Source organism: Furipterus horrens, unplaced genomic scaffold (genome assembly GCF_987537825.1).
Source record: "Furipterus horrens unplaced genomic scaffold, mFurHor1.1.pri manual_scaffold_9, whole genome shotgun sequence".
Taxonomy (NCBI): domain Eukaryota; kingdom Metazoa; phylum Chordata; class Mammalia; order Chiroptera; family Furipteridae; genus Furipterus; species Furipterus horrens.
The window spans coordinates 55,089,320-55,117,076 of NW_028327179.1; the positions used below are offsets into that span (position 1 = coordinate 55,089,320).

The 27,757-nt window shown below is 36.3% G+C and overlaps 1 protein-coding gene and 1 non-coding gene across 2 annotated transcripts; one reads left to right on the forward strand and one right to left on the reverse strand.

The window, feature by feature from the left end:
- DLD (dihydrolipoamide dehydrogenase) lies at positions 1-27,268 on the forward strand. Its single transcript, XM_090287353.1, has 14 exons — positions 1-139; positions 1,558-1,636; positions 9,092-9,171; positions 9,646-9,714; positions 10,274-10,343; positions 11,739-11,839; positions 12,151-12,294; positions 13,269-13,370; positions 23,109-23,299; positions 24,212-24,382; positions 24,696-24,885; positions 25,291-25,428; positions 26,335-26,424; positions 26,515-27,268. The coding sequence occupies exons 1-14, from the start codon at positions 101-103 to the stop codon at positions 26,578-26,580; spliced, it is 1,530 nt and encodes a 509-aa protein (XP_090143479.1). The 5' UTR covers positions 1-100; the 3' UTR covers positions 26,581-27,268.
- LOC150001784 (U6 spliceosomal RNA) lies at positions 20,605-20,709 on the reverse strand. The gene has a single exon (XR_016513195.1). It is a non-coding gene; the product is annotated as a U6 spliceosomal RNA (small nuclear RNA).
- Positions 27,269-27,757: the final 489 nt, after the last annotated feature.

Below are 27,757 nucleotides of genomic sequence, written 5' to 3' on the forward strand. Positions count from 1 at the left end.
GCTGCGCTTGTGCATGCGCAGGGTGGGGAGACCTTGGCCGGGCGGTGGAGGCGCTTGGCGGAGGTGAAAGCATTGACGGAAAGGAAAGTCCAGCGGGAAAATGCAGAGCTGGAGTCGTGTATACTGTTCCTTGGCAAAGGTGAGGGCTGACTAGGTGGGGCCGTGCAGAGCCAGAGGCACAGACAGGCCCGCTGACGGGGCCCGGGACGCCGTCTAACTTGTGGGAGTGGGTGAGGCTGACGGGCTGAGTGGGACCGTCCGCGGTGAGCCGGCTCAATCCAGGCCGTGGAGTGGAGGCAAAGGCCTGGGTTCTGGAGCGGGGCCCGTCGTTTGTGTGGCGGCCGGCAGTCACACCCTGCACTCCACTCCGGTGGGGCGTGCGGCCGTACACAGGCCTTTCCACCTTGCAGGGAGTTGTAGAAATTGCCCTTGTCCGGTACGGCCTGGCTTTTCAAACCTACCCTTTCCTAATTTCAGTCTCTGCCTAACTTCCTGCTGTGGGCCACTGCTTCAAGGACCCCAGCCCAGTCAACCCCGATAGGTAGCCCTAGGAATTCCTCAGAGGTCCCTTAGGTGTTTGCAGACTTAAGCTCGTGTTCATTTCCCTTTTCATTCGTATACCAAATACAGCCAATTTGTATATTTAGGATCGTGGCTGAGTACTGTATTGACGGAGACCCTAAACATGATAAAGCAGTCAAACTCCTTTGTTTCTGAGATGGGTATCCTGTGTTCCTGAAAGTTGATGTAGCATACTGCAAGCCATACATTCAGTGACGGCCAGAGCTCGGACTAAAACTCAGGAATGCCATTTAGTCAGCGCCTCCTTGGTCTACCTTCCGGGCCACAGGTGCAAGAATTACCTTGGAATAGGGAACATTACTAGATCAGTGTAGGTTTTGTTACTGCCTTCATTTGCCTGGTGCGATCGATGGTATTTGCTTTGTTTCTTTGTACCTCACTGTTCTAGAAATAGTTGTCATCCATATTTAGAGATTGTGTGGAGATTATGATGCAGTTGGTAAAGCTGCAGTAGCTCTTGAATATGACTATACTACTACATTTTCCTAAATTACTGTCTAATTTTCTGTTCCTAGTTGATGATTCAGGAACATCTTCATAGATCATACATGGTAGATTTGACTTAGGGAACAATAATTAGTAGTAAGAGGATTGTCATAATGTAGATTATTCAGATGCTTAGGTTAGAACTTTTAAGAACTTTGTTTTTGACATTAAAATGATCCCTGGCACTAACAATTAGCCATGCTTTCTGAAAATTTAATAAAAATTAACACCACCAAATAACATTTTTTATAAGTTAAACACGAGATGTTTGAGTATTTAAAAGAAAAAGATTATATGGTAGGCTGAGGTTGAAAAATTTAAATAATTGCTGTTGTGAAAGAGGAGAAATTTCTCTGTAACCTCTGGGTGGCAATGGAAAATACATCAGTAATTAGTGTTTGATACATTTGCCGAAAATCATTATGCTTTCATGGGACCTTCAGCAGTTCTTTGTTTACATAATAGGGCCATTTTCTTTTTTTCTTCCAGAGAGGCCATTACAGTCAAATATCTCATGGCATAAAGGGAGTTTCTGCAGTGCCTCTGAGAACTTATGCAGATCAACCAAGTGAGTACTTAGTAAAACAGTCTCCTTTCAAAGTTGTTCATGTATTTATTCACTTAAGAGTTTATTGAGGACCTAGTGTGTTCTAGGCAGTGAACAAAGCAAAGTCCTATTCTTATGGAATTTATGGTCTAGTTCCATAAAAGACAAATAATACACAAGTAACACGTAAATATTTTGGGTTACGATGGAAAATTAAAGCAGGTAATGGGAAGGAAAATCAATTATTTTAGATAGGGTGTCAGGGCTTTTCTCAGTAGGCATGTCTGACAAGTCCTGAGTGAAGTGAGGGAGTGAGAAGGTTATTTCAGGCAAAGGAAAAGCATTAGTGAGAAGGGTCTGATGTTAAAAATCGATTGTGAAGCTTAAGGAATTGCAAAAAGGCAATTCCACGGGCTAAGCATAGGGAGCTATGAAGTCTACATACAGGTTGGGAATGTTCACAGAATTCTTTCCTAAGGAAATGATTTTGCTATCTGAAAAGGGAGTGGTGGTGGGTATGGGTGGAGGTGTTCAGGAAGAAGGCACAGCATGTTAGAATATTTTGAATGAGAAGGAGCATAGTGCGTGAAAAGATCCACTGGGGCTGAAATCTGTTGAAGATTGTGAGTTGACTTCTCCAAATTAGGAAAGACCCTAACACTGTTTTAAGGGTAGTTGGAAGTCATTGAAGTGTTTTAAGCAAGGGTATAATATGATTAGATTTGTTTTTAAAGATCATTCTGGTTTCAGATTGGAGTCTTTATTGTAATTTGTTTTCTTTCTCTCAGACTATAAGAACCAGGCCTATGTCATTTATAAGTAGCCCAAGAGCTTAGAGTAGTGCTTGTAATGTGAAATGTATGCTGTCATGATAGAACAGAATGTACATAGGTAGACCAGTGCAATTCTGTGGGTATAAGCTAACAGTAATTCACTGTTGCTGAAGCTTAAACTGCATGGTATTAGTGGATAAACAGAATGTGGTGGGAGATGAGGCTGGAGAAATAGTTACTGAAGAGGGTTTGATGCTGTATTTAGGAACTTGTATTTTATCCAACAAGAGACAGGGAAACCAGTGAAAAGTAAGAGAATAAGGTCCGAATTGGGTTTTAGTGGGAGTAACACTGGCATAGCAGTGTGTAGGGTGTTGTGGAGGGTAGGAATGAGACTGGCAGCTCCAAGACTAAGGTGGATTTGAGGAGGGAAGAAACATTTATTGAGTGCTTAATAAGCACCCGGCATCCTCCCAGGGCCTTGACGTGCATTATCTCCAACCTCACAACCCTGAGATGTAGATATTAACTGTCACTGTTATCCCTATATTACATCAAAGCCTAGAGAGATTAAATGATTTGCCCAAGAAATTAAGAGACGGTAGACCTCATATTTGAACTCAGGTTTGTATTACTTGAAATTCTTTTTTCTTTTACTATATTTCCCCTTATGGGCTAGGAAGTTGGAGGGTTATGATCAGAAAATCAAGTATTAGAATTCAGGATTTTAGAGGCAGAGCAATTTTCGGTGGTGATAAGTATGTGGAAGAAGGTCACTGAAATAAACAGAAGATTAAGGGCATTGATAACTTAAAAACAGCAACATTTACTCTGCAACAAAACATCAACAAATAAACCTTACAAAGTAGCTTTATACTCATTTAGGGAACTTGGTAATTAATGATTGCTGCCTTATGATACCTCTTCATATTCCTGTTTTCTTTTTAAAAATAATTTTGAGTTAACTGCATTTTGATATGTGCCTGTCTTCCCTAAATATAATGAAAGAATATTGAAGGTAGTGATGTTTTCCACATAGGGTATGCATTTATAAATATTTATTGATTTCATTCTGAAAATGAAAGAGGTTCTTGTTATTTTAGTTTGAGTTCCTGATTGCCCAGGAAATTATGATAGTATCTTAGTGTTTTGGAAGGCATGAGAGCATATGGTTTAGGCTTCAGAATCTAAAGAACCTAGTTTGAATCCTGGCTAGATCACTTACTAGTTGTGCAACCTCATGCAAGTTAGTTTCTCTCAGCCTTATTTTCTCCCTGTTAAATGGAGGTAATAACTATGTGATAGAGATGTAATGAGGCCTAAATAAGACAACATGAAGCATTTAGCTCACTGCCTGGCACATGTGGTAGATATTATTGCAGACTGATTTATTAATATATCTCTTGTAATTTGTTGATGATTACAGTTTATTTGTAACCTGACACCTTTATTTCAATGGTAACCTTAATAATGTATCTTTTTCTCAAAGTGATATAAGTAACATTTGTGTAATAATTTGTAGAGCACTTTCCTGCTTTTTCTCTTGCAGTTCATTTTATGGCATTAACTGCCACGTTTCTAAAGTCAGTCACTTCTCATTTTATCATTTTTTGAAGTATCAGTCTTCTGGTATTTCACTGCCACCTGATATGCAGGTTGCTGTCCAGCTGTCTTGCCATTTTTGCTGACTTAGTCATCTTTCTCTCCCGCTATCAGTTTGTATATTCTTTTCAGTTTTTCTTTTTGCTTTTAAAAGCCGATGCTGATTTTTAAAAATTTTACATCAAGTATTCCTTAATGTATTTCATTTAACTGCATTTCTATATCCATATTTTTAAAACGATATATGGGAACCAAACTGAGAAATACTTATTGACAAGGAGATGGTAAATTAGAATTGTGTATTGTAAACTTTCATTTGTATGCACCTTTGGTACAGGTGGATAGCTAGCTGGTTTGGTTTTTCCCAATATTTTATTATGAAAAACTACAAACATTAGAAAAGTAGAAATTTTACTGTACTTACATTGTCACATCTGCCCATCAGTTTATCCATCAGTCCATCTTACTTTTTTGGTGCATTTCAAAGTGAATGGCAGACATCAGTATACTTTCCCTGAATATTGGCTTATTCTTGAAGGTTTGTCACTGGATCATACCTTCCTGTATTCTCAGCTTACAAATCTTTAGATAAAGACTCTTCTATTTTCCCTTCATTTTTGTGTTTCCTATTGCTTTAGCAGTATTCTGATGGAATGGTACATTCAGTGAGTAGTAAACTGTTTTGAGTTTTGAGTTTTTGGTATTTGTTGTAGTTAAAAATTTTGCCCTGGCTGAGTAGTCCAGTGGGTTAGAGTATTGTCCTGATGTGCCAAGGTTGAGGGTTCAATTTCCAGTCAGGAGACATACAAGAAGCAACCAATGAATGCATAAATAAATAGATGTTCCCCCCCCACTTCCTCTTTATAAAATCAATCAATAAAAAAAGAAAAAGTTCTAAGATCACATAGTGAATTGGGAAATAAAACTCTAGTTTTCTCTTTAGCTTTTATATGTTTAAGTTTATTATATAAACCTCTATATATTATAATTAGAAAATATCTTAAAACACTCAGAAAAGAAACTTGTTTTTGTAGTTTTTATTTACATTACTGTGAAATTAAGAATTAGAACCCAAATTAGGGGATATTCTTTAGGTCATCATTTGGTTCATGATTTGAAAATATGGAAATGAAGAAGTAAAAATGTCATTATTTGCAGATGACATGATACTCTATGTAGAGAACCCCAAAGACTCCACCAAAAAACTACTAGAAGCGATAAATGAATTCAATAAAGTAGCAGGATACAAAATAAATATTCAGAAATCAGTTGCATTTTTATACACCAAAAATGGGCTATCAGAAAGAGAAACCAAAAAGACAATTTCATTCACAGTTGCTTCAAAAAGAATAAAATACCTAGGAATAAATTTAACCATGGATGTAAAAGACCTGTACTCAGAAAAATGTGAGACACTAAAGAAAGAAATGGAAGAGGATACAAATAAGTGGAAGCATATACCATGTTCATGGGTAGGAAGAATTAACATCATTAAAATTTCCATACTACCCAAAGCAGTTTATAGATTCAACACAATTCCTATCAAGATACCAAGGTTGTATTTCACAAGACTAGAACAAATATTTCAAAAGTTTATATGAAACCACAAAAGACCCTGAATAATTGCAGCAATTTTGAGAAAGAACAAAGTTGGAGGAATCACGTTACCTGATACCAAACTGTACTACAAGGCCATAGTGATCAGAACAGCATGGTACTGGCGTAAAAACAGCTATAGATCAGTGGAACAGAATAGAGAGCCAGGAATAAACCCATGCCTTTATGGTCAATCAATATTTTACAAAGGAGGCAAAAACACAAAATGGGGTAAAGATAGTCTATTCATTAAATGGAATTGGGAAAATTGGACAGATACGTGCAACAAAAAAATGAAACTAGACCACTTACAGCATATGCAAGAATGAACTCAAATGGATTAAAGACTTAAATGTTAGACTCGAAACCATAAAAATCCTAGAAGAAAACACAGGGCAGTAAAATCTCAGACATATCTCATAGCAGTATTGTTTTCTGATATACCTCCTTTGAAAAGGGAACCAAAAGAAAAAATAAATGAAACTATATCAAATAAAAAGTTTTTGCACAGCAAATGAAACCATCAACAAAATGAAGACAGCCCACTGAATGGGAGAACATACTTGCCAATGATAACATTTGATAAGGAGTTAATATCTAAAATTTATAAAGAACTTATGAAACTCAATACCAAAAAAAAATCAAATTAAAAAATGGGCAAAGGACCTGAATAGACACTTCTCCAAAGAAGACATACAGATGGCTAATGGAAATATGAAAAAATGCTCCGTGTTACTATCAGATAAGTGCAAATTAAAACAACAATGAGATATCACCTCACATTGGTCAGAATGCCTGTCATCAGTAAATCAACAAACAAGTGTTGGTATGCATGTGAAGAAAAGGGAGCCCTCGTCACTGTTGGTGCGAATGCAGATTGGTACAGCTACTGTGGAAAGCAGTATGGAGTTACCTCAAAAAAATAAAAAATGGAACTGCCTTATAACCCAGTGATTCCACTTCTAGGAATATATCCTAAGAAACTTGAAATCCTAATTTGAAAGAATATATGCATCCCTAGGTTCATTGCAGCACTATTTACAATAGCCAAGATTTGGAAGCAGCCCACGTATCCACCAGTAAATGAGTGGATAAAAAAAGTTGTGGTATACTTGAATACTACACAGCTGTAAAAAAAGAAGGAAATCTTACTCTTTGAGATTGCATAACTAAGTGAATAAACCAGTCAGAGAAAGACAAGTACCATGTGATTTCACTCATATTTGGAATCTAATGAATAAAATAAACTAACAGAATCGAAATAGTCTCAAAGATAGAGAACAGACTGACCACTGTAGGAGGAACTGGATGGTGGGGGATGGGGTTGCGGGTCTGGGTGAAAAAGGTAAAGGGGAAAATATAAATATATTTTATTATATATTTAATTCTGAACACGAGTTAGTGAACCAAGTGGTGTCGTCAAAAAGCACAGATGAATCAGTAAAAATTGAAGCAATACTTTTTTCATGTATTGGACTAGTTGTATTTTGTTCTTATATTGAATAATTCTAATTATAATTGATTTAACCAAGGAGAATCAGTACTTTCATTTATTCAGTAGAAATATTCTTAGATTTTTGTGGATAATTGGGTTGGATATCTTTTTAGTTATCTTCCAAGACAGTTCTATTTCTGTTCAAGGCCAGCAAAGGTTTATTTGAATTCCCATCCCCACAGGGTTGTGTGTTTTTTGGGTATGGGATGATAAGAGTTTAAATTGTCATCTTTGTAGGTCAGAATATAACTACCATATAGAGAATACTTATGTATCTTCCAGGTACTATATACTAAGCTGTTTACATACATTATTTTATTCTGTATTACAACCCTATGAGGAAGATACTTTGTGGTCTTTGTTTTGCAGATGAGGAAACTAAAGGTGAAGCTGGTTTAATTACTCACCTAACATCAGATAGCTAGTAAAGCTTGATTATTGCTCTTGGGGATTTTAATTTTCTCGTAGTTGAAATTGAAGAAAGGAATACTAGTATATTGATTAATGGGAAACCACTGGAAGTAGAGACAAAAAGCTTAATTTTGTCTGCTTGCTGCGTGGCCTTGGGCAAGTTAATTGACTTCTCTGAACCTGCATTTCTTATATGTGAGATGTTAGACATATGCCATTCTTAACTTTTCTCATAGGAAGGTCTGAGAATCAAACGTGATAATATACGTGAAGGAGTGTTATTTTTAAAAAGTGTTAAAAATTATTAAATGCTACTGTAATTGGATTGTAAGGACAGTGGAGGGGGATTGAGGAGAGTGAGAATAATTGGAATTATTTTGTACATTTCTGTTGTAATTATATTCCTTAAGAGTCCTGGCTGGTTTGGCTCAGTGGATTGAGCGTCGGCCTGCGAGCTAAGTGTCGCTGGTTCGATCTTCCAGTCAGGGCACATCAGAGAAGGAAACTCTGACTCCAAAAAACCTCCGCTGCCTTGTGGCATACCTCTTCAGGGGAAAGGCTAAGGGAGTAAACCCCGACAGAAAATCCGGAGCCGGAGTCACTAAGGCGGTTTGACGTTGTAGTCAACACCGGCAACTCCTGCGGCGCACCTGAAGCCAAGCTGTATTGACTCTGTCTTTCCCTTGGACCCTTCAGCTGCGAAGAGAGGGGCGGTCTGCTGCATGGGCAACAGCAGACCCTCCATATCACCCTGCCCAAGCTCTGTAGCTTCAGCTTCACTGGAGAGGACACTCCAGCGTCATCGCAAGATGTCGATTCAACACGGGAGGAGACAGATACCGTGTCACTCCCGAGTCGGACTGCACAGCCATTCTCGGCGGTGCAGATAGAGTCTTAAGAAGCTACACCATCGTCTCTCGAGATGGACGGCTGCCGACATATTCCTTAAGGCTGCTGTGTTTATATAATATCCAGAGTAGTTAATTGAATGTTCTGGTTAGCCTATTATCTTAAACTCTATAAAATTTATCAGTATTCAAATAAAGTTCAAAACATATTTCCCATGTGTTATAAAGAAGCTAATTGTCCCTCCTCTGATATCTCAGAAGTTAAGAACCTAGAAGGGATAATCAGTCTTAAGTTTATTGACAGTACTAAGGTATTACCTTATTTAATCCTAACAGCAGTCATTTAAGGCAGTGCTATTATTTCTATATTACAAAAAGGTTAAGTGACTTGGTTACACAACTAATAAGTGTTAGAGCTGAGATTTAAAGCCAGGTATGCCAGATTCCAAAACTCTGGTTCTTTCCTTTATATAGGTGTATGTATTACAGTGTTACCAAATGTCTGTCCATTATCATTAAATAAAATTACGTGGAATTTAGTAAGGTCAGTAGATACAAAATTCAGTAATATTTCCATATCCCATAATGAACAAATGGAAAATGAAATACAAAAATCTGTGCCATTTTTCAGTTAACATCCAGGAAACAAAGCACCTAGGAATAAAATAGTAGCTTTTTTTTTTTTAAATGTACTGATTTTTGATCAATACTGAGCAATTTACTGTTTTATATCAATTTGCTTTTCTTGTAGTTGATGCAGATGTCACAGTGGTAGGTTCTGGTCCTGGAGGATATGTTGCTGCTATTAAAGCTGCCCAGTTAGGCTTCAAGGTAAGGGTTAGACTAAAACTAGGTTTTTACTCATTTTCATTTGGGGAGAATTGATCATATTCACAAAATACTTAAATAATGGTAAATAATTTCTTAATCCTATACATATATTTAAGCCTGAAACTAATGAAGAGAAGGTTCTTTAGTATTTTCATGAAATGGAAAGTGAAGTACTTTTTTTCCTCTTCCCCCAATACTTTTCATTTTGGCTTCTAATCACACTTTGAACGGTACAGTAATATAGCTAAAAGCATGTATTTGGTAATGTTCAACACACAAAAATATCTTAGAATAATTCATTTTTGGTGGGTTACCTTGAGATTGGTATTCAAATGATAAATTATGAAGGATTATATTTCCTCAAAACACAGCTTGAGTAGCTTGTTTTGTAGAAGGAAGATATATATTTGGAATTTTAATGAACTGAAACATGGCATCTTATATGCAGTTAAATAATGTTCTCTTTGGTTGTAGACAGTCTGTGTTGAGAAAAATGAAACACTTGGTGGAACATGCTTGAATGTTGGTTGTATTCCTTCGAAGGTGAGCATACATTTTTGTACACTGTGGAGGTTTTTTTCCATTGGCCACCATCTAGAAGGATATATTTAGACTATAATATTAAACTAATGCAGTTATTAAAAAATAACCCATGGATGATTAAAAACATGGTTTCCCTTTGTAACACTTAGAGAGCTGTCACCAGTCAGCCATATATTCCTGAAATATCCTCCTTGTCTGAGAATATGTAGCATTTCCATTCAAGCAGACTCTGATGTTATTTTTTTTTCCTCTTTAGCTTTCCTTTACCATTGAAACAGATAATAGTAAATTCTTTTAGGGACTTTATGTATTTAGTATACATGACTACCTTTTTCACCTGCCACCTTGAAATGTGTAGTTAATGCCATTGCTTCTAAAGAAAGTAAAGATGTTTTATTTTTTTATTCTCATTTGTTAAACATTTTTTACATCATTATTAATTACAGAAATTGTATTGGTATAGTCATATGTACTATTCTGTGTACAGACTGTTCATTTCATAAGTTTTTTGATTGCATATAGTCTGCATTTGAAAATTTGATAATCTTATTTCCTTTAGGCTTTATTAAATAACTCTCATTATTACCATATGGCCCATGGAAAAGATTTTGCATCCAGGGGAATTGAAAGTAAGTATACTTTCCATATTTAGTGATATGACCAGCCATACTTGACTTGATTTTTCTGGCTAAAGACTTGTGTCTGATATATGTGTAATATTTACTGAGGGAAGAGTAAGAAAGACCTTTAAATATAGAGATTTATTTAAGAAAGAAGGCTTAATCCAGATTTCTACCATGACATCTTCTGTTCCTTTGTCAGCTTTTGCATGTAGTCTTTGGGGGGCGGGAGGGGGGTGGGGGGAGGCAGGGGGTAGAGGCAGACAGTTTTCATTTTCCTGAAACCTGGAAATCACTGGGGTGGCTGCTGGATTCCTGAGTGGTATGGGCTGATAAAGGAAGGAACCTTACCTAAGTTGTTGGCAGTAGAAAGAGCAGAGGAGAGAGGCAGGGATGTAGTGTAATGGAAAAGGACATTTCGTAACATTTTAATTTGGTTTGTCATGCCTTCTGCAGTTCTTTTTGGGCTGTTATTTCATTCTTTCTCTTTAACGATTGTTGTTGACAGATTCATGCAGAAAGGTAGTCTGTTCTGGAAAGGGCTTTAAACACATTGGAAAGCTATTTTTTTCTTCATTTGTTTCTTTGTAGCAGTAGGTTTCCGAAAGAATGGGCTATAATGTAGGCTGTCCCTTGGACATACAGGTGATTTATATATACTAAAGCAAATACTGTATTAAACTAGATGAAGAGTGGAATGAAAACCCATTTTCTTTACCTACTAAGGAAAGAAGAGACAGACTTAGTCAAGAGACCTGCATGTAGGCAACAGTTCATGTTCTAGCTCTGTGACCTTAGGTAAATCAAATCTCTCAGGATCTTTGCTTTCTTATCTCTTAAGGTGTTTTCGTTTGTGTGAGCTGATTTCTAAAATACCCTTCTAATGTTCTATGCCTTAAGTTTATCTTCTTATATTGTTGCTTCAGAGTTCTCTTCTGAGTTAAATGAATGATTAAACTCTATGCTTCTGTATTTGAAATTTTCTCATGTGTGTTTTTATTAGTTTTTGTTTCATGAAATTTAGCATTTTCTTTTATTTAAAATTTCAGGTGATGTTTTACTTTGCCATTTCTACTTAAATCTCCTCCAGACTTATGATCATCATAAGGTGTTTGGAGAATATGTTGTCACAGTGGGGTATCATGTTTTATTTTGGACTGCATTTTTCCCAAAGGTGGATTTTTTTATAGTGATCAATAGGTTATGTTACTATGATGTGATGTTGTTGGCCTTTTGCCAGCTGGGATTATTATATCAGTTATTAAATTTAAAAATGTTAATATGGCCTTATATGCAGTTCTGTAAGGATTAGGCTGAAATTTTCTAGACCTTGATTAGTAAAAAGTATCATACATTGCTTCAAGAATTTAATTAAGTACTAAAGATTTATTTAACAAATTACAGTGTCTGAAGTTCGCTTGAATTTAGAGAAGATGATGGAGCAGAAGAGTAGTGCAGTAAAAGCTTTAACAGGTGGAATTGCCCACTTATTCAAACAGAATAAGGTCAGTGTGTTTAATGTTCATATTTTTGCTTTATTTTATATACACATTAAACATTGCTTTATGCTAATAGAGTGATGCTGTTAAAACTTGGCTGCTGGGTAATAGTTACTTAATTTAAAACAGTATGCTAACCTGAAATAGATTTCTCTGACATAGATATAAGTATATATACACATACATATATATATATAACATTATCAAGTAAGGAAGCATTTTGTATTGGATGAATTATTTAATAGAGTAATTTTTGCTGTTAATCATGTTTGTAAAAAACTTTATTTTAAATATGTGAATTTCTGTATTTTATAAAGGTTGTCCATGTAAATGGTTATGGAAAGATAACTGGCAAAAATCAGGTCACCGCTACAAAAGCTGATGGCAGCACTCAAGTTATTGATACAAAGAACATTCTTATAGCTACAGGTTCAGAAGTTACTCCTTTTCCTGGAATCACGGTATTTATGCTTTTTACAATGGTTAAAACCTTTTTATAGAAGTATTGGGTTGTCCAAAACGTCTGTTAACATTTTTTCTTTACAGTAGCTCTAGTAGTACTTAGTTGTTTTTAACTTCTTTTGAAACAATTTTGTTAGATTGTATTGAGATAACTGTCATATCAGCATGCATTTTAGAAAAAAATTAACAAAATTGATGAACTTTTGTGCAGCCATTTTAATGAAGATGAAAGAAAATATGCAACATTTTTTGACGTATTCGTTATTATTTCAAGAAAGGTGAAAATGTAACTGAAAAGCAAAAAAAGATTTATGCAGTGTATAGAGAAGGTGCTATAACTGATTGAACGTGTCAAAAGTGGTTTGCGAAGTTTCTTGGTACTATTGACATTTTGGCCAAATATTTCTTTGCTGTGGGGCTGTCTTATGCCTTGGAAGATGTTTAGCAGCACCCCTGGCCTCCACCCGCTAGAAGCCAATAGTGGGAGATAGTGGACATACTTAAAATATCCAAATCAATAGTTATTGGTGAAAATGAAAAGTATATCTTAAATAAAGTATATGGAAACAAAGTAACGGGCTTTTTCACCAACCCAGTACATATTATAAACCACTTTATTCATGCTCTTTATGAACTCTGAGAGCTTTCTTACTAAAATACTGTTAATGTTGACAGTCATTCAACTTTGGGAAGTCGCCTGTCTTTATTCTCTAATGGTTTTGACCAGAAATAGAACACTTTACATTAAGATATATTTCAACTTAATAGGAAGTTAAAATTGACCACTTTGTTTTGATATGGTGAATGATAAAATTTTAGGTATTTTAATTTTTAATTGAGTATATGGATAGAAGACATAGGTACCTCAAAACAAATAAATGACTTAGTTTTTTTAGTGATTATACTGAGTGAGAATACGGTTTATAAATCAGTAGGTTTTTCTAAATTTGATTGTGTCCTTTTTATTTACTAGATTGATGAAGATACAATAGTGTCATCTACAGGTGCTTTATCTTTAAAAAAAGTTCCAGAAAAGATGGTTGTCATTGGTGCAGGAGTAATAGGTGTAGAATTGGTAAGTGATATCTTTTCTGTCTCTTATTATCTCCATGGGGTTGGAAGTGACTTAATGGTCCCCTATTTGACTGTATAATGTCACAGGCAGAGCAGCATTGTGTTTTGCTTAAATACTTACAGTAGTCAAGAGTTTTCAAGACAACTGATTTATGTAATCAGTCATTAGGACATTGTCTTTTATTTTGAAATTTGTTTCCTTTTATCTTCCACTCTTCTTGTTCTCTAGAACTTGATTAAAAAAAATTTTTTTTTGACAGTCCTTCAACTTTTTATATCTGAAAGCCCCTCAGGTCCTTTAGCCCTTTAGAAGGCAGCCTTCATTCTGAGCAAATTGCATTTCAGATAGACTCTTACTTACATAATCTGGCTCTTCCCGTCCTCTCCATCCTCACTTCAGTCCCTCTAATTTAGGTATTAGAAATGTCAAGCTGTTTACAGTTCTCTGAATCCTGCTGTTTCATAAATCTCGCTGCTTGTTCTTCCTTCTTGTCCATCTGGCAACTTTCCTGTATTTTTCTCTCAATTTCAGTTATCCTTTCCCAGGGCCATTTTATCTTATAATCACCAAGAATTGCTGTACTTCTAAAAAGACAAATTTAGACATTTTATTCTCTAACCATAACCTCCTTTCCTCTCTTATTCAGTTATTCCTAGTAACAGACTTTTTAATCAAGTATTCTAGTCCATAGATCCTTCTTTGTTTTTGCTCTCTTCTCTTTCCTGTCTTGACTGCTTTCCAGTTCAATTTAGATTCTATAGCCCATCAGTTTAACGGCTGTCTTACAGGGCTTCTTTGAGTCCCTTGCCTTGCTGTCAATACCGGCTTGACAAAACTCAGATCCTGCCTTCTTTATGGTATATCCAGGCTAGTGACTACACCAGGAGAAAAACATACACCCTGCAGATTAATGCCTGTATAAATTCTTGGTCATAAATCTCAACAGGAACCACAGCCTGCTAACAATCCGATTATTTCCCTAGTTGGTACACTCTTGTTGTGTCTGTAATGGCTGTTTCATTTCCTATTTGTCTCTAACCTCTGCCAGTACACTGTCTTCCCCTGCCTGTAGATGACCTTGTCTGCTATCACATAAAAGAGAAACCACCAGATGAAAACCCCCTCAATTTGATGCCCCAGATTTGAAAATGTTGTTACACCCATTCTCTTGATCTTCTCTTCTGTAACTGGAAAACTATTTTTCCCTAAGATGGAGCCCTTCACCTCTACTTAGTATTGCCTTGTCTCCTGCCTTCTCAGGATCTTGGCTTTGTGATTTTTGTTTTTGCATTTTTTTAGTCTTCAAACTCTCCCCTACTTTTGTTTCCTTCTCATTTACATTTTTTTAATCCTCACCTGAGGATATTTATTGATGTTTTTAAAGAGGGAGGGAGGAGAGAGAGAAACACCAATATGAGAGCGAAACATTGATTGGTTGCCTCTTGTATGCGCCCAGACAAGGGACCAAACCCGCAACCTTTTTGGTGTACAGGACATGCTCTAATCAGCCAGGGCCCTCCTCATTTACATTCAAGCAAGCCTCTGGTCACCTGTGTGCCATTCACACATGCTCAGAGGCATCTGCACTCAGAGACACAGGCTGTGTACACATAAATAAGCCTTCCCTTGATCCCACTCCTCCTTAAGTTATTAAATTCCCTCTCACCTTCTTTTCACAACCAAACAGTCCAGATGTATTGCACAAACTCCCACTCACTCCTCAAGTCAGTGGCTTCTTGTGCCTTCAAATTGTTCTTGATAGGACATGAATGGATCTCTTCGTCCAGCGGACCATTTTCTTCACTGCTTTACTTGGTAGCAATCAGCACTGCTGATTTTCTTGCCTTTGGAACTCATCTCTGATTACATACTCTGTTGATTTTCTCTCTCACCTTTGGGCTAGCTTCTCTATTTCCTATGCATGTTTTCCTTCCTTGGCCTTCCCTTTAATTGTTAGTATTACTCTAGATTCTGTCTCAGGATTATATCCCAGACCCTTTTTGTCTTTCCATAGAGTATTTTCTTCACTCCTATCTGAATTACCTAAGGACTTGTAAATATTTGCAACCTAATTCTTTCTCCTTGCCTCTGAATTTTATATCTGAATGACTATCAGCATCTCTCTACTTTTAGGTCTCCCTTGTCCTCATTTCTGTAAATGTATAACTTAACCTTTACCTTCCCCTCCTCCGTCCTCCACCACACAATAAACAAAGCCAAACCAATTTTTTTCTAACATTTCCCATCTTAGTGAGTGGTACTGCCATCTACCTGGAGGTCTGAGCATGAAGTTTGGGAATTACATGACTTATTCCATGTCTTCGTGCTCCATATTGAGCCAGTTACTGGCTCCTAATGTGATACCACCTGATATAGATATCTTGACTACAGTATATCCTCTTCTCATGTACCTACTTGGCTCCATGTTCAGGCCAGCATCATGTCTTGCCCTAGGTCTCTCTAGCTTCTTTAAACTTTTACTAATCTATATTCCCCAGAGTTGCTGGAGTGATCTTTCTGTAATGTAAACGTAATCACATCCCTTTCCTGCTAAAAACCCTTTCTTGACTCGCTATAGCTGTTAGGATAAATCCAAACTCCTTAATGCTGGTTAAAGGTCAGCATGACGGGGTACAGGCTCAAATCTCCAGCCTCATTGCTAGCCCTTCTCCTTCTCAAACTATGTTCTAGGTATATTCAAATATCAGTCGCTGAATAAGCTGTGCTTTCTTTTATCTGTGGGCCTTCTGTTTGGAATATTTCTTTCCTCTAGTCTCTGCACTCGAATGAGTTCTTTCCTGACTATTCTAGGTGCCCTTGAGTACTCTTGCTGAGTGTTCCATCACACCTTGTACTTCTTGTTACAATATGTTCTCACTTTCTTGATATTACTTGTTCACTTGTCTCTCTTTCATTAAATCATGGTGGTTTTATTTACTGTGTCTTTAGCATCTAGCATAGTCGTCGTCGGCAGCCGTCCATCTCCAGAGACGATGGTGTAGCTTCTTAAGAGTCTATCTGCACCGCCGAGAATGGCTGTGCAGTCCGACTCGGGAGTGACACGGTATCTGTCTCCTCCTGTGTTGAATCGACATCTTGCGATGACGCTGGAGTGTCCTCTCCAGTGAAGCTGAAGCTACAGAGCTTGGGCAGGGTGATATGGAGGGTCTGCTGTTGCCCATGCAGCAGACCCCCCCTCTCTTCGCAGCTGAAGGGTCCAAGGGAAAGACGGAGTCAATACAGCTTGGCTTCAGGTGCGCCGCAGGAGTTGCCGGTGTTGACTACAACATCAAACCGCCTTAGGGACTCCGGCTCCGGATTTTCTGTCGGGGTTTACTCCCTTAGCCTTTCCCCAGAAGAGGTATGCCGCAAGGCAGCGGAGGTTTTTTGGAGTCAGAGTTTTCCTTCTCTGATCTAGCATAGTCAATGACATATAATAAGTACTCACATACTAGCTTTTATTGTTATTATTCAACATTTGTTGGTATAACTTTAAACAGTCAGCTTAGAAGTTACTTTTTGGTGAAGACTTCTTTGTTTTGAAACTCAAGTATTTTTTTGAGTCAGTATAAAATGTACATCTTATCATTTAATAAAAATATATTGCAGTGTTTGTTTATTTCTGTCTCTACTACAGAACCATAAACTCTTTGAAGGCAGGGACTGAGTTTTATTCATATGTGAATCTCCATTGCTTTTATTAATACTTCTCATTGAGTCCTATAGATACTAGATCCATTATTTTGTCATCATCCTTTTGATCCAGTCTGGTCTGACAGGATCACTTGTAAATGGTGTTTAAAACTAAGGATAATCTGGATTTTGGAGAGAACATCTTTTAATATAATGCTCTCAGATCAGTTTGTTTATTTTTAAAGTTGTTGTCAGCTGAGAACCTTACATCCTTTGCTTGAGAAATTCTGATTTTTTTAAACCTAAATAAAGGATTTTGAAACTATAATTTCTCTTCAATTTAATCTTCACTTGCACCCATTATTTCAATCTATTTCTCTTCTTGATTCTGTCATTCTTAAACTTACCTGATTTTTCTTGCTTTGTGTAATTCATAAATTTGGGAAGCATGTTAACCTAAGGAATGTGGTCCATATTTTCTAGTGACTTATAATGTTGAGCATCTCTTTATATACTCATTTGCTGTCTTTTTATGTTCTTTGCTGAAGTGACAGTGTAAATATTTTGACTTTTTAAATTGGGTTTTTTAATTTTGTTGCTTGGTTTTGAGACTTTTGTAATCTGAATATAAATCCTTTTTCAAAAGATGTTTTGCAAATAATTTTTCCCAATTGTGGCTTTTCTTTTTGTGTTCTTTTTTCTTTTTAAATTTATTTTATATTTATTGGAGTAACATTGGTTAATAATGATATATAAATTTCAGATGGTCAGCTTTATAATACATCTGTGTACTCCATTGTGTGTTCACCCATAATCTTATCTCCTTTTGTAACCATACATTTGACCCCCTTTTCCCTTTTTATCCCTTCCCGTGAAAATTAGTTGTCCATATATGTGTGAGTTTATTTCTGTTCCATTGGTCTGTGTCTGTTTTTTTCCAACATACAGTATTTTGATTATTGTAGTTTTGTAGTGTACTTTGAAGTCGGGGAGTGTGATACCTCTGGCTTTGTTCTTTTTTTTCAGGGATTGCTTTGGCTGTTTGGGGTCTTTCATGTTTCCATACAAATTTGATAACTTTTGTTCTATTTCTGTGAAAAATGCCATTGGGATTTTGATGGTGTTTGCATTTAATCTGTATATTGCATTAGGTAATATAGCCTTCTTTATAATGTTAATTCTTCCAATCCATGAACATGAAATATTTTTTCATCTCTGTGTTTTCAGTTTCTTTCAGCAGTGTCTTACAGTTTTCAGCATATAGGTCCTTCACTTCCTTTAAGTTTATTCCCAGGTAATTTATCCTTTTTGTTGCAATTGTAAATGGAATTCTTTTCTTCATTTCTTTTTCTAATATTTCATTGTTAGTATATAGAAGTGTGACAGATTTTTGTGCATTGATTTTGTATCTTGTCACTCCTAAATTTGATTATTGTATCTAATAGTGTTTTGGTGGAGTATTTAGGGTTTTCTTCATATAGAATCATGTTATATGCAAATAGTGACAGTTTTACTTCTTTGTTCCCAATTTGTATACCTTTTATTTCTTGACTTCCAGTACTCTGTTGAAAACCAGTGGTGAGAGTGGGCATTCTTGTCTTGTTCTTAGTCTTAGAGGAAAAGCTTTCATATTTCACCACTGAGTATATGAGCTGAGGGTTTGGCATATATGGCTGTATTATGTTCAGGTATTTTCCTTCTATGCCCATTTTATTGAGTGTTTTAATCATAAATAGATGCTGTATTTTGTCAAAGCTTTTCTTTATTGATATGATCATACGATTTTTATATTTTGTTAATGTGGTATATCAGATTGATTTATGTATGTTGAACCATCCTTGCAGCTCTTAGTGTACTATGTTCAATTTGCTAGTATTTTGTTTAGGATTTTTGCATCTGTGTTCATCACAGATACATTAACTTTTTGTTGTTATTATTGTTCTCTTTTGGTTTTGTTAGCAGAGTAATGTTAGCCTCCTAAAATGAGTTAGATAGTATTCCTTTTTTAATGTTTTGGAAAAGTTTGGCAAGTATTAGGTATTAAAGCTTTGAATGTTTGGTAGAATTCACCAGTGAAGCTATCTGGTCCTGGACTTTTGTTTTGCGGGAGGTTTTTGATTGTTATTTCTGTTTTTTTACTAGTGATTGGTTTGTTAGGTTTTCCACTGCTTCATGGTTCAGTCCAGGAAGGTTGTATATTTCTAAGAATTTGTTCATTTCTTCTAGATTATTGAATTTTGTGGTGTATAGCTTCTCATAGTAATATTGTATAATCCTTTATATTTCTATTGTATTCATTGTAACTTATCTTTTATTTCTGATTTTGAATCTTTTCTCTTTTTTGCTTAGTGGGTCTATCCAGAAATTTGTCAATTTTATTTTATCTTTTCAGAGAACCAGCTCTTTGTTGCCTTAATTTTTTTCTCTTGTCTTTTTTGTTCCCTATTTCATTTATTTCCACTCTTAATTTTTATTACTTTCTTCCTTCTACTGATCTTCAGGTTCTTTTATTGTTCTTTTTTTAGTTCTTTAAGGTGAAATGTTACATTGTTTGAGCCCCCAGCTGGGGACCTGACGTGCAACCTAGTCATGTGCCCTGACTGGGAATTGAACCAGTGACACTTAGCTCGCAGGCTGACGCTCAGTTCACTGAGCCACTCCAGCCAGGGCTTGTCTTTGTAACCTTTGATCTCATCTTTTATTTTTTCTTTGACCCAATAGCTGTTCAGTGGCATGTTGTTTAATATCCACATTTTGTGGTTTTCTCGGCTTTCTTCTTGTAGTTAATTTCCAGTTTAATAATGTTGTGGTCAGAAAATATGCTTGGCATGATTTTAGTATTCTTAAATGTATTGAGATCAGTTTTGTGCCCCTCTGTTCCATGTGCAGTTGAGAAGCATTATCACTAGTGTTTTGAACTCTGCATCTGATTGTCTCCATTTCGCTTAGTTCTTTTTCTGGTGTTTTGATCTGTTCTTTTATTTAGGCCATACCTCTTTGTCTCCTCAATTTGACAGGCTCCCTGTGTTTGCTTCTGTGTATTAGGTAGAGCCGCTGCACCTGTAATGGTGTTAGGGGTTGAGCTTTAGGTATTTGTCAGTGTGGGGCGACCCGATTCACCTCTTTGTGGTGCTGTGTGTGTGGGAAGGGTAAGAGAGGGAACAATATTGCTTGCTTGGCACACGCCCCTTTTCCAGTCACGTTACCCTCTTCCCGTATGTAACTGGCGCCCCTCTAGCTGTTGCCCTGATGTTAGTTCCCAGAGTGGGTGGGTTTGTGTATATTTTAGGACCGTGGGGGTCCTTTAAACTAACTCTCCTGGGAGATGGGCAGTTTCTTCCGCTACCTCAATTCCCACTGGTTTTCACAGCCAGAAGCTATGACGTTTTATTTTCCTGGCACTAGAACTGTGAGTTGCGTGGTCTAGCCTGGGGCTGGGAGTGCTCCCCGGGGTTCCCTCCCAGCTTTCATCCACCACATGTGGATGTGGGACCATTTGTTCTGCCGCCCGCAGTCACTGCCTTGCTACTGCCATAGCAGCCTCGCCTCTGCCACACTGTGTCCTCTCCACCCTGGCTTCCCATCTCTGCCCCTCCTACTCAAATATGCAGAATGCTTCATGAATTTGCATGTTAATCCTTGTCTGTGGGCCATGCTAACCTTTGCATCGTTCTAATTTTAGTATGTGGGCTGCTGAAGCAAGCACTGTCATTAACTTTTGACATTTTTATATGTGTCTTGGGGAAGGTCTTTTTGCATTGAGATAATTGAGTGTTCTGTTAGCTTATTGAATTCAAGGGTCCAGCTCTTTCCATAGGTTTGGGGAGTTATCGATTTTTGTTTGAATAGGTTGTTTCCTTCTCCCTCTGTTCTTTTGGTATACCTGTTATTCTTACATTGATCTTTCCAATGAAGTCAGATAGTTCTAGCATTGTTCTTTCATTTTTTTTTTTTAACTTCTCTTTCTTCTTTCACCTGAGTCACTTTTAGATTTCTGTCTTCAAGTTTGCTAATTATCTCTTCCATCTGGTCTGTTGTTTCCCAGGCTATCTAATGTGTTCTTCAGCTCCAGAATTTCTGTTGACCTTTTCTTAATAGTTTCAATCTCTTATTTAAGTACTCCTTTGCTTTATCGGTTTTATTCCTGAGCTCATTGAAATGTTTTTCTGTGTTTTCTTGTATCTTACTGATTATCTTTTATAACTACAATCATTTAAGTGACAGAGATGTCATTTAAATCACTTTCTTCCATGTCTTTGAGTTTGGTTTCTGGATACTTTCATTTTCATTCTGAGCTCCTCTGTAATCTTGGTTATTTATGGTACTTGATGGATTGTTTTCTCTGCCTGGTCATTTGAGGTAGTGAATTTTTCTTTTAGGTGCTGTTCTGTTCTTAACAATAGCAGGTTAGGTAGATGTCTGTCTTGTTCTCCAGTAGATGGTGCTATAGTGCAAGTTTTAATTTTTTTCTTACTTGCACTACTGGCATCTCTGAGATCTGTAGTTGGTGTGGCATCAGTCTAGAAAAATGCCTCATGTTACATGTGGGGGTGGGCATGCTCTCTCTGTGTCCAAATCGCCTCAGTCTTAGGGTACCATCCCTATGGTGGGATATGGCCGGTGATGGGGCTACAGGTCTGAGTTCCCAGCACTGGCTCCACGTAACCAGAGGCTGCCAACCAACGTGTGCTTTCTGAGGCATCTCTTCTGCCTCTATTGGGTTCTGCCATGATGGGTGGGGGAGGGGGAAGAGGGCTTACAAGTCGGTAGCTTTGCCTTGATAGTAATGGTGGCTACTACTCCACAGCTGCCACACCGCTATGCTGTGGTGCTGTGTATTCCCACCCTTGTCACTGGGTTTAACGGCAGTTGGTGCTGACCAATAGGCCAGAATGATGCTTCTGCCCCTCTAGCCCTATGGATTACTGTGTTAGGGGTTCAGCCTGACTCCTTCCCTGCTACTGCGTCATTGGGGACTGTGGTAGGTGCTAGACTGCATCTACAGCCTCATCTCTGTTCTTTTCCCCTCCTGCCTCCCATGCTTGTTCTGATACATCCACCTACAGATGACTTCATGCATGGATGTCTCAGACGTGTTTGTGTGGAGCAGGGAATCATTTATTGAATTGATAGTTATCCAGCTTGTCATTTTAAGGGGAAAAATCAAGAGGTCTTCTCACTCTGTGATGCTGACGTCATTGCCCTCTTTTTGTGTTACTGTCTTTCGAAGAGTTTTCAATTTTGATGAGGTTTCATTTATATACTTTTTTTTCCCCTTTTATGGATTTTGCTTTTGGTGTTGTAGCTAAGAAACCTTTGTATCATTCAAGGTCACTAAGATTGTCTCCTATGTTTTCTTCTGGAAGTTCTATAGTTTTTGTTTTACATTTGGGTCCATGATGAATTTTGAGTTCATTTTTGTATATGCTTGTAACTTATGTCTTCTTGCCTATTTCACGTGCAAGTATTTAGAAGTTACAATTGTTAAAATGTTTAAAAATCAGCATTCAGTTTAAATTATAATTGAATGAAAAAGTAAATATTTTTCTGTTGACAAAATAAAATAAGCCAGTTTAGTATTTTGTAAGCATTAATAATTAGTAGCAGTAAGATTCTACTTCTTACCCCTCAGGACCTTCCTTCCCACTTGTTCCTCTTTTACATTAGTTACCTGTATAGTTCCTTCCCTCTCTTCCAGTCCTTGTGTAAATATCACTGACAGTGAAGCCTTCCCCAGTCATGCTATTTAAAATTACAATTCCTTTCCTTTCAGTAGTCCTAGCTCTGTTTACTTGTTTGTTTTTTTTCTCATAGTACTTTACTGACCTCTTTGTGAATTTTACTTGTCTCCTCTACCAGGATATAAGGTTTCTGGTATGCCTAGCACCTCAAATGGTGCCTAGCCTATAGTAGGTACTCAATAAATGTTGAATGAATAGAGTGAATAAATATATAAAGTTATATTTGTCCCAGTGTTGATTTTAAACCTCAGACCCTCTAATAAAAGCATATTAACAAAGGAAAATAAACTATTTAAGATAACTCAGCGAACATTTGCTATGAGAACCTTTATTTTTATGATTTTTAAAAAAATGTTATTTGCAGGGTTCAGTTTGGCAAAGACTTGGGGCAGATGTGACAGCAGTTGAATTTTTGGGTCATGTTGGTGGAATTGGAATTGATATGGAGATATCTAAAACCTTTCAACGCATCCTTCAAAAGCAAGGATTTAAATTTAAATTGAATACAAAAGTTACTGGTGCTACCAGGAAGTCAGATGGAAAAATTGATGTTTCGTAAGTATCCTATATTTGATTTTGATAATGGTACCCTTGTCTTTTTCTTTAAGAAAAAGCTTCAATATTTCAGAATTCAATATTTTATAATTTCAGATTATTTTATAATTTAAGACCATTTTATTCCTTAGTATTATTCAGTATTGCTTATCAAATTAGTCTATTAAAACTCATAATTAAGTTGATGCTGGAAAAATTAATCCAGTGTTCTGATTGTAATGTACTTTTCAATAGTATGCATTCAGAAAAATTTAAACTCCCAGCATTCAATAAAATGAATTTTTTAAAAAGATTTTATTTTTATTTTTTGAGAGGGGAAGCAAGGGAGAAAGTGGAGTGAAACATTGATGTGCGAGAGAAACATTGGTTGTCTTATATACGCCTCCAAACTGGGAACCTGGCCCGCAACCCAGGCATGTGCCCTGACTGGGAATCAAACCAGAGACCTTTTGGTTTGCAGGCCAGTGCTCAATCTGCTGAGCCATACCAGCCAAGATAGTAAAATGAATTCAGTATTTTTAGACATGTATATGGGAAAATCAGTAATGTTAGATTGCTTACTATGTGCCTAGCATTCTTATTTATTAAACACTTTTATAACTTAATGAAATAACTCACCTTAGGTCACACATCGAGTGACAGAGTCACTACTTGTACTTGGATCTTTCTCACTAATACCCATGTTCTTAATCTGTGTTATACTGCCTGTTTTTGTGGGATTTTAATGATAGAGCTCACGAGAATATGTACATTTTTTCATTGTCTGACCCTTATGTTTATATTTATAATAACATTAACTTACACTATTAAAAGGGTCATTAATACTTCAGAAATGTCTGGCTTTAGAATTTGAAGTCTATCAAGTATTTATGCAGATGTGTGTTTAACAGTTATAACATGTTCATTGTCCAGTATTGAAGCTGCTTCTGGTGATAAAGCTGAAGTTATCACTTGTGATGTTCTCCTGGTTTGCATTGGCCGACGACCTTTTACTCAGAATTTGGGACTAGAAGAACTTGGCATTGAACTAGATCCTAGAGGTAGAATTCCAGTCAATACCAGATTCCAAACTAAAATTCCGAAGTAAGTTGCATAGTTTACTGCATTTTCAATAATTTTGAAGTTTATGTCAAACACTACTTTGAAAATGTCTTCTGTCATGCTTAAAAAATGCATTGGCTTTGGGGAAAATAGTAAATAAATATGTGAAAGCAAAATAATTAATTGAATTTTTTTATTACCCAAGATTAGAACCCAAACTCAAATATTTAAAGAGCTGTATTTAATATGTTTTTGGTGACTTATTATTAGAAACTCTTAATTTTGTGAACATGGCATAAGTAAAGATGAGTATCTGATTTCAGAAGTCCACTGTTTCTTTTGATTTCTATTGCAGTATCTATGCTATTGGTGATGTAGTGGCTGGTCCAATGCTGGCTCACAAAGCAGAGGATGAAGGCATTATCTGTGTTGAAGGAATGGCTGGTGGTGCTGTGCACATTGACTACAATTGTGTACCATCAGTGATTTACACACACCCTGAAGTGGCTTGGGTTGGCAAATCAGAAGAGCAGTTGAAAGAAGAGGTAATTCCGAACAAGGGTAGTTTCACTCCAATATGTGAATTAAGTTAATGACACTGAGAACTGTTTTATTAATATATTAATGCATTTTAGTTACTATGTAGAACATTATATATTTTTTTCCTTTGTTAGATCATAGAAGAGATCATTCACTTGCCTGTATTCGGAAACTAGTAACTCCAGAGATTTTCTTTTTGTCTTTGAAATATACACAAATAGACCAAAATTTACATCTGCTTGTATTTATACCAAAATATATTTCATTAACAGGCTTTTGGTCTTTCCTTCTATATGTTCTTTGAAGTATTACTTTCTTGGGATTTATTTTCTGAACAAATGGTAGATGATTTCACCAATGAGGATGAACATTTTCAGAGTTTATTTAGGTTGCCATTTTCTCTCTCACAGGGTATTGAGTACAAAGTTGGAAAATTCCCATTTGCTGCTAACAGTAGAGCTAAGACAAATGCTGACACAGATGGCATGGTGAAGATTCTTGGGCAGAAATCAACGGACAGAGTATTGGGAGCACATATTCTAGGACCAGTGAGTATTGTAAAACCAGGAATCCCATCAGGATTTTTTGGGAAATATTGCAATTTAATAGGTTGATTTAAAATAACCAGGTATTTACAGTCTGAGGTTATTATTTATTAGTAAAGTTTGAGTATGGCCTCTTTGTGCATCATATCTAGCAAGGTACTGGCAGTACTGTTTTGCCCACCACTTCATCTGCTTTCCACACTTGGAAATATGATTATCCTTTTAAAACATGTACCATGTGCCTGCTTACAACTCACCAGTGGTCCTTTGCAGTTGAAGGCTTACACGTAAGTCCCCACTAAATCTAGTCCTGCCTACCTTACTGACTTCATCTCTTTTCCACTCTTACTTTTTGTTCATTCTCTGTGTCATGGGCCTTTTCTCAATTTCATAACAGGTCAAACTTCTTTCCATTTTAAAACTTTTGTGCTTATATTGGTACCCTTTGCTTTAATACTGTACCTTCAGATCTTTGCGTGGTCAACTCTATTATTCATGTCTCAGCTCAAATGTTACCTTCTAAGAGAAGCCTTTTCTACCGCTGAATCTAAAGCATGCCTTTCACCTAGGTATCTGATGTAACAATAATAGAACGTTTGATTCCTTATTCTGTAATTTTTCCTAAATACATGCATTAACTTTAATTTTTACAACTGTGTGCTGTAGGAACCATTATGCCCATTTTTGAGGCAAAGAAGTGGAATGAAGCACACAGAGTCTGCATAGTTGAGGTAGTAAGTGGTAAGATTTGAGTTCAGAGCCCAAGCTCTTACCTTCTGTGCCACCTTTTCTGTTAAGCTTTTTCTGGCTGGAGGAAGTTAGTTAATTGCTCTTACAAATAATCTGTCCCATTAGTGTAGTTGTTTTTGCCATGGAAATAAAACTACTTTTTGGCTTACTGTTTTAAAGGGTGCTGGTGAAATGATAAATGAAGCTGCTCTTGCACTGGAATATGGAGCATCCTGTGAAGATATTGCTAGAGTCTGTCATGCGCATCCGGTAATTATTCATAACATGGCAGAATGATTATTAAATTTTCTTTTGACCCATGAGTCCTTGATTTGTAATATTACATTTCTTCTCTTGCAGACCCTATCAGAAGCTTTTAGAGAAGCAAACTTGGCTGCATCATTTGGCAAATCAATCAACTTTTAAATTAGAAGGTTATATATATATTTTTTTTTCTGAAATTTCCTGGGAGCTTTTGTAGAGATCACACTTCTGAACATGAAATGCTCACAGCTCCCAAGAATTTCTAGGACTGAATTACGAAACTTTTAGAAGGTGTTTAATAGAACTGGACAGAATGGAATAATCTCATACCTATATTTTAAATAAACATTAATATTTTGTTTCAGCACATTAATATTACCAAAAAAAACACAAAAGCTATTTACAGTAGCACTCTGGAAAATGTTCTTCAATGCATATTTCCATGCTGTTTGCAAAAGGTTCAATTTCACTGAATTTATGTTTTGTAGCTTTTATCTGGTATAGTAAAGTTGGATTTACTACATGGATGGAACTAGAGTATGGTATGTGAATAGGTGTGTATGAAGCAAGGTGATCAAGTGATTTTAAACTTGGTTTTCATATTGGACATAAGAGTCAGTCATAATAAGATTAAAATATGTATAAATTGAACTCATGTAAATAAAAAAATGATCTCTTGTTTTATTTAATCCCTAAATTCTTGCAATTCAGTGGTAGAATTTGTGTGTTTAGATTTTCAAGCTACCATTGAGGTTTGTAGTTCTGAAGTATATTATCACATTAAGAAGGTATATCTGCAAAATTCAAATGGGAAATGAAGATATGAAAATAAACTTTTTTAAAATATTCATTTACTGGTTATTCTGAGTAGATATCAAGATGGTCTGATTTCTTTTATGACTACCTCTTATGTGTATTCTTATTACTTTTATTATAGCTCTTATAAATGTGGATGTATCTTTCCCCACATTGTAGTATTAAGGCATTTAAAAGGTTACTATTACCCTTCTGTCTGTTTTAGTGATATCTATTAAATTTAGCTGATATATTTGGAAAAACAATGTAAGGAAATCTTTAATCTGCTATCTTTTCCTATGTAGATTTCCATTGGGTAAATGACTGTCTCTTTAGAGTGCTATAAAATTGAATTTATTGGTAAAGATTTAAGATGGCCATTTTTTGAAGTATTTAAATAAGTGTTAAATGACAAATAGGTTTTTGCATATAACTAAATTTGAGTCATTTTAGATTCAGTAGTTCTCAAATCTGAGATAGTATAAACTTTTTTAAAGACTTTATTTTTAGAGAGGAGGGTAAGGAGGGAGAAAGAGAAGGAAAG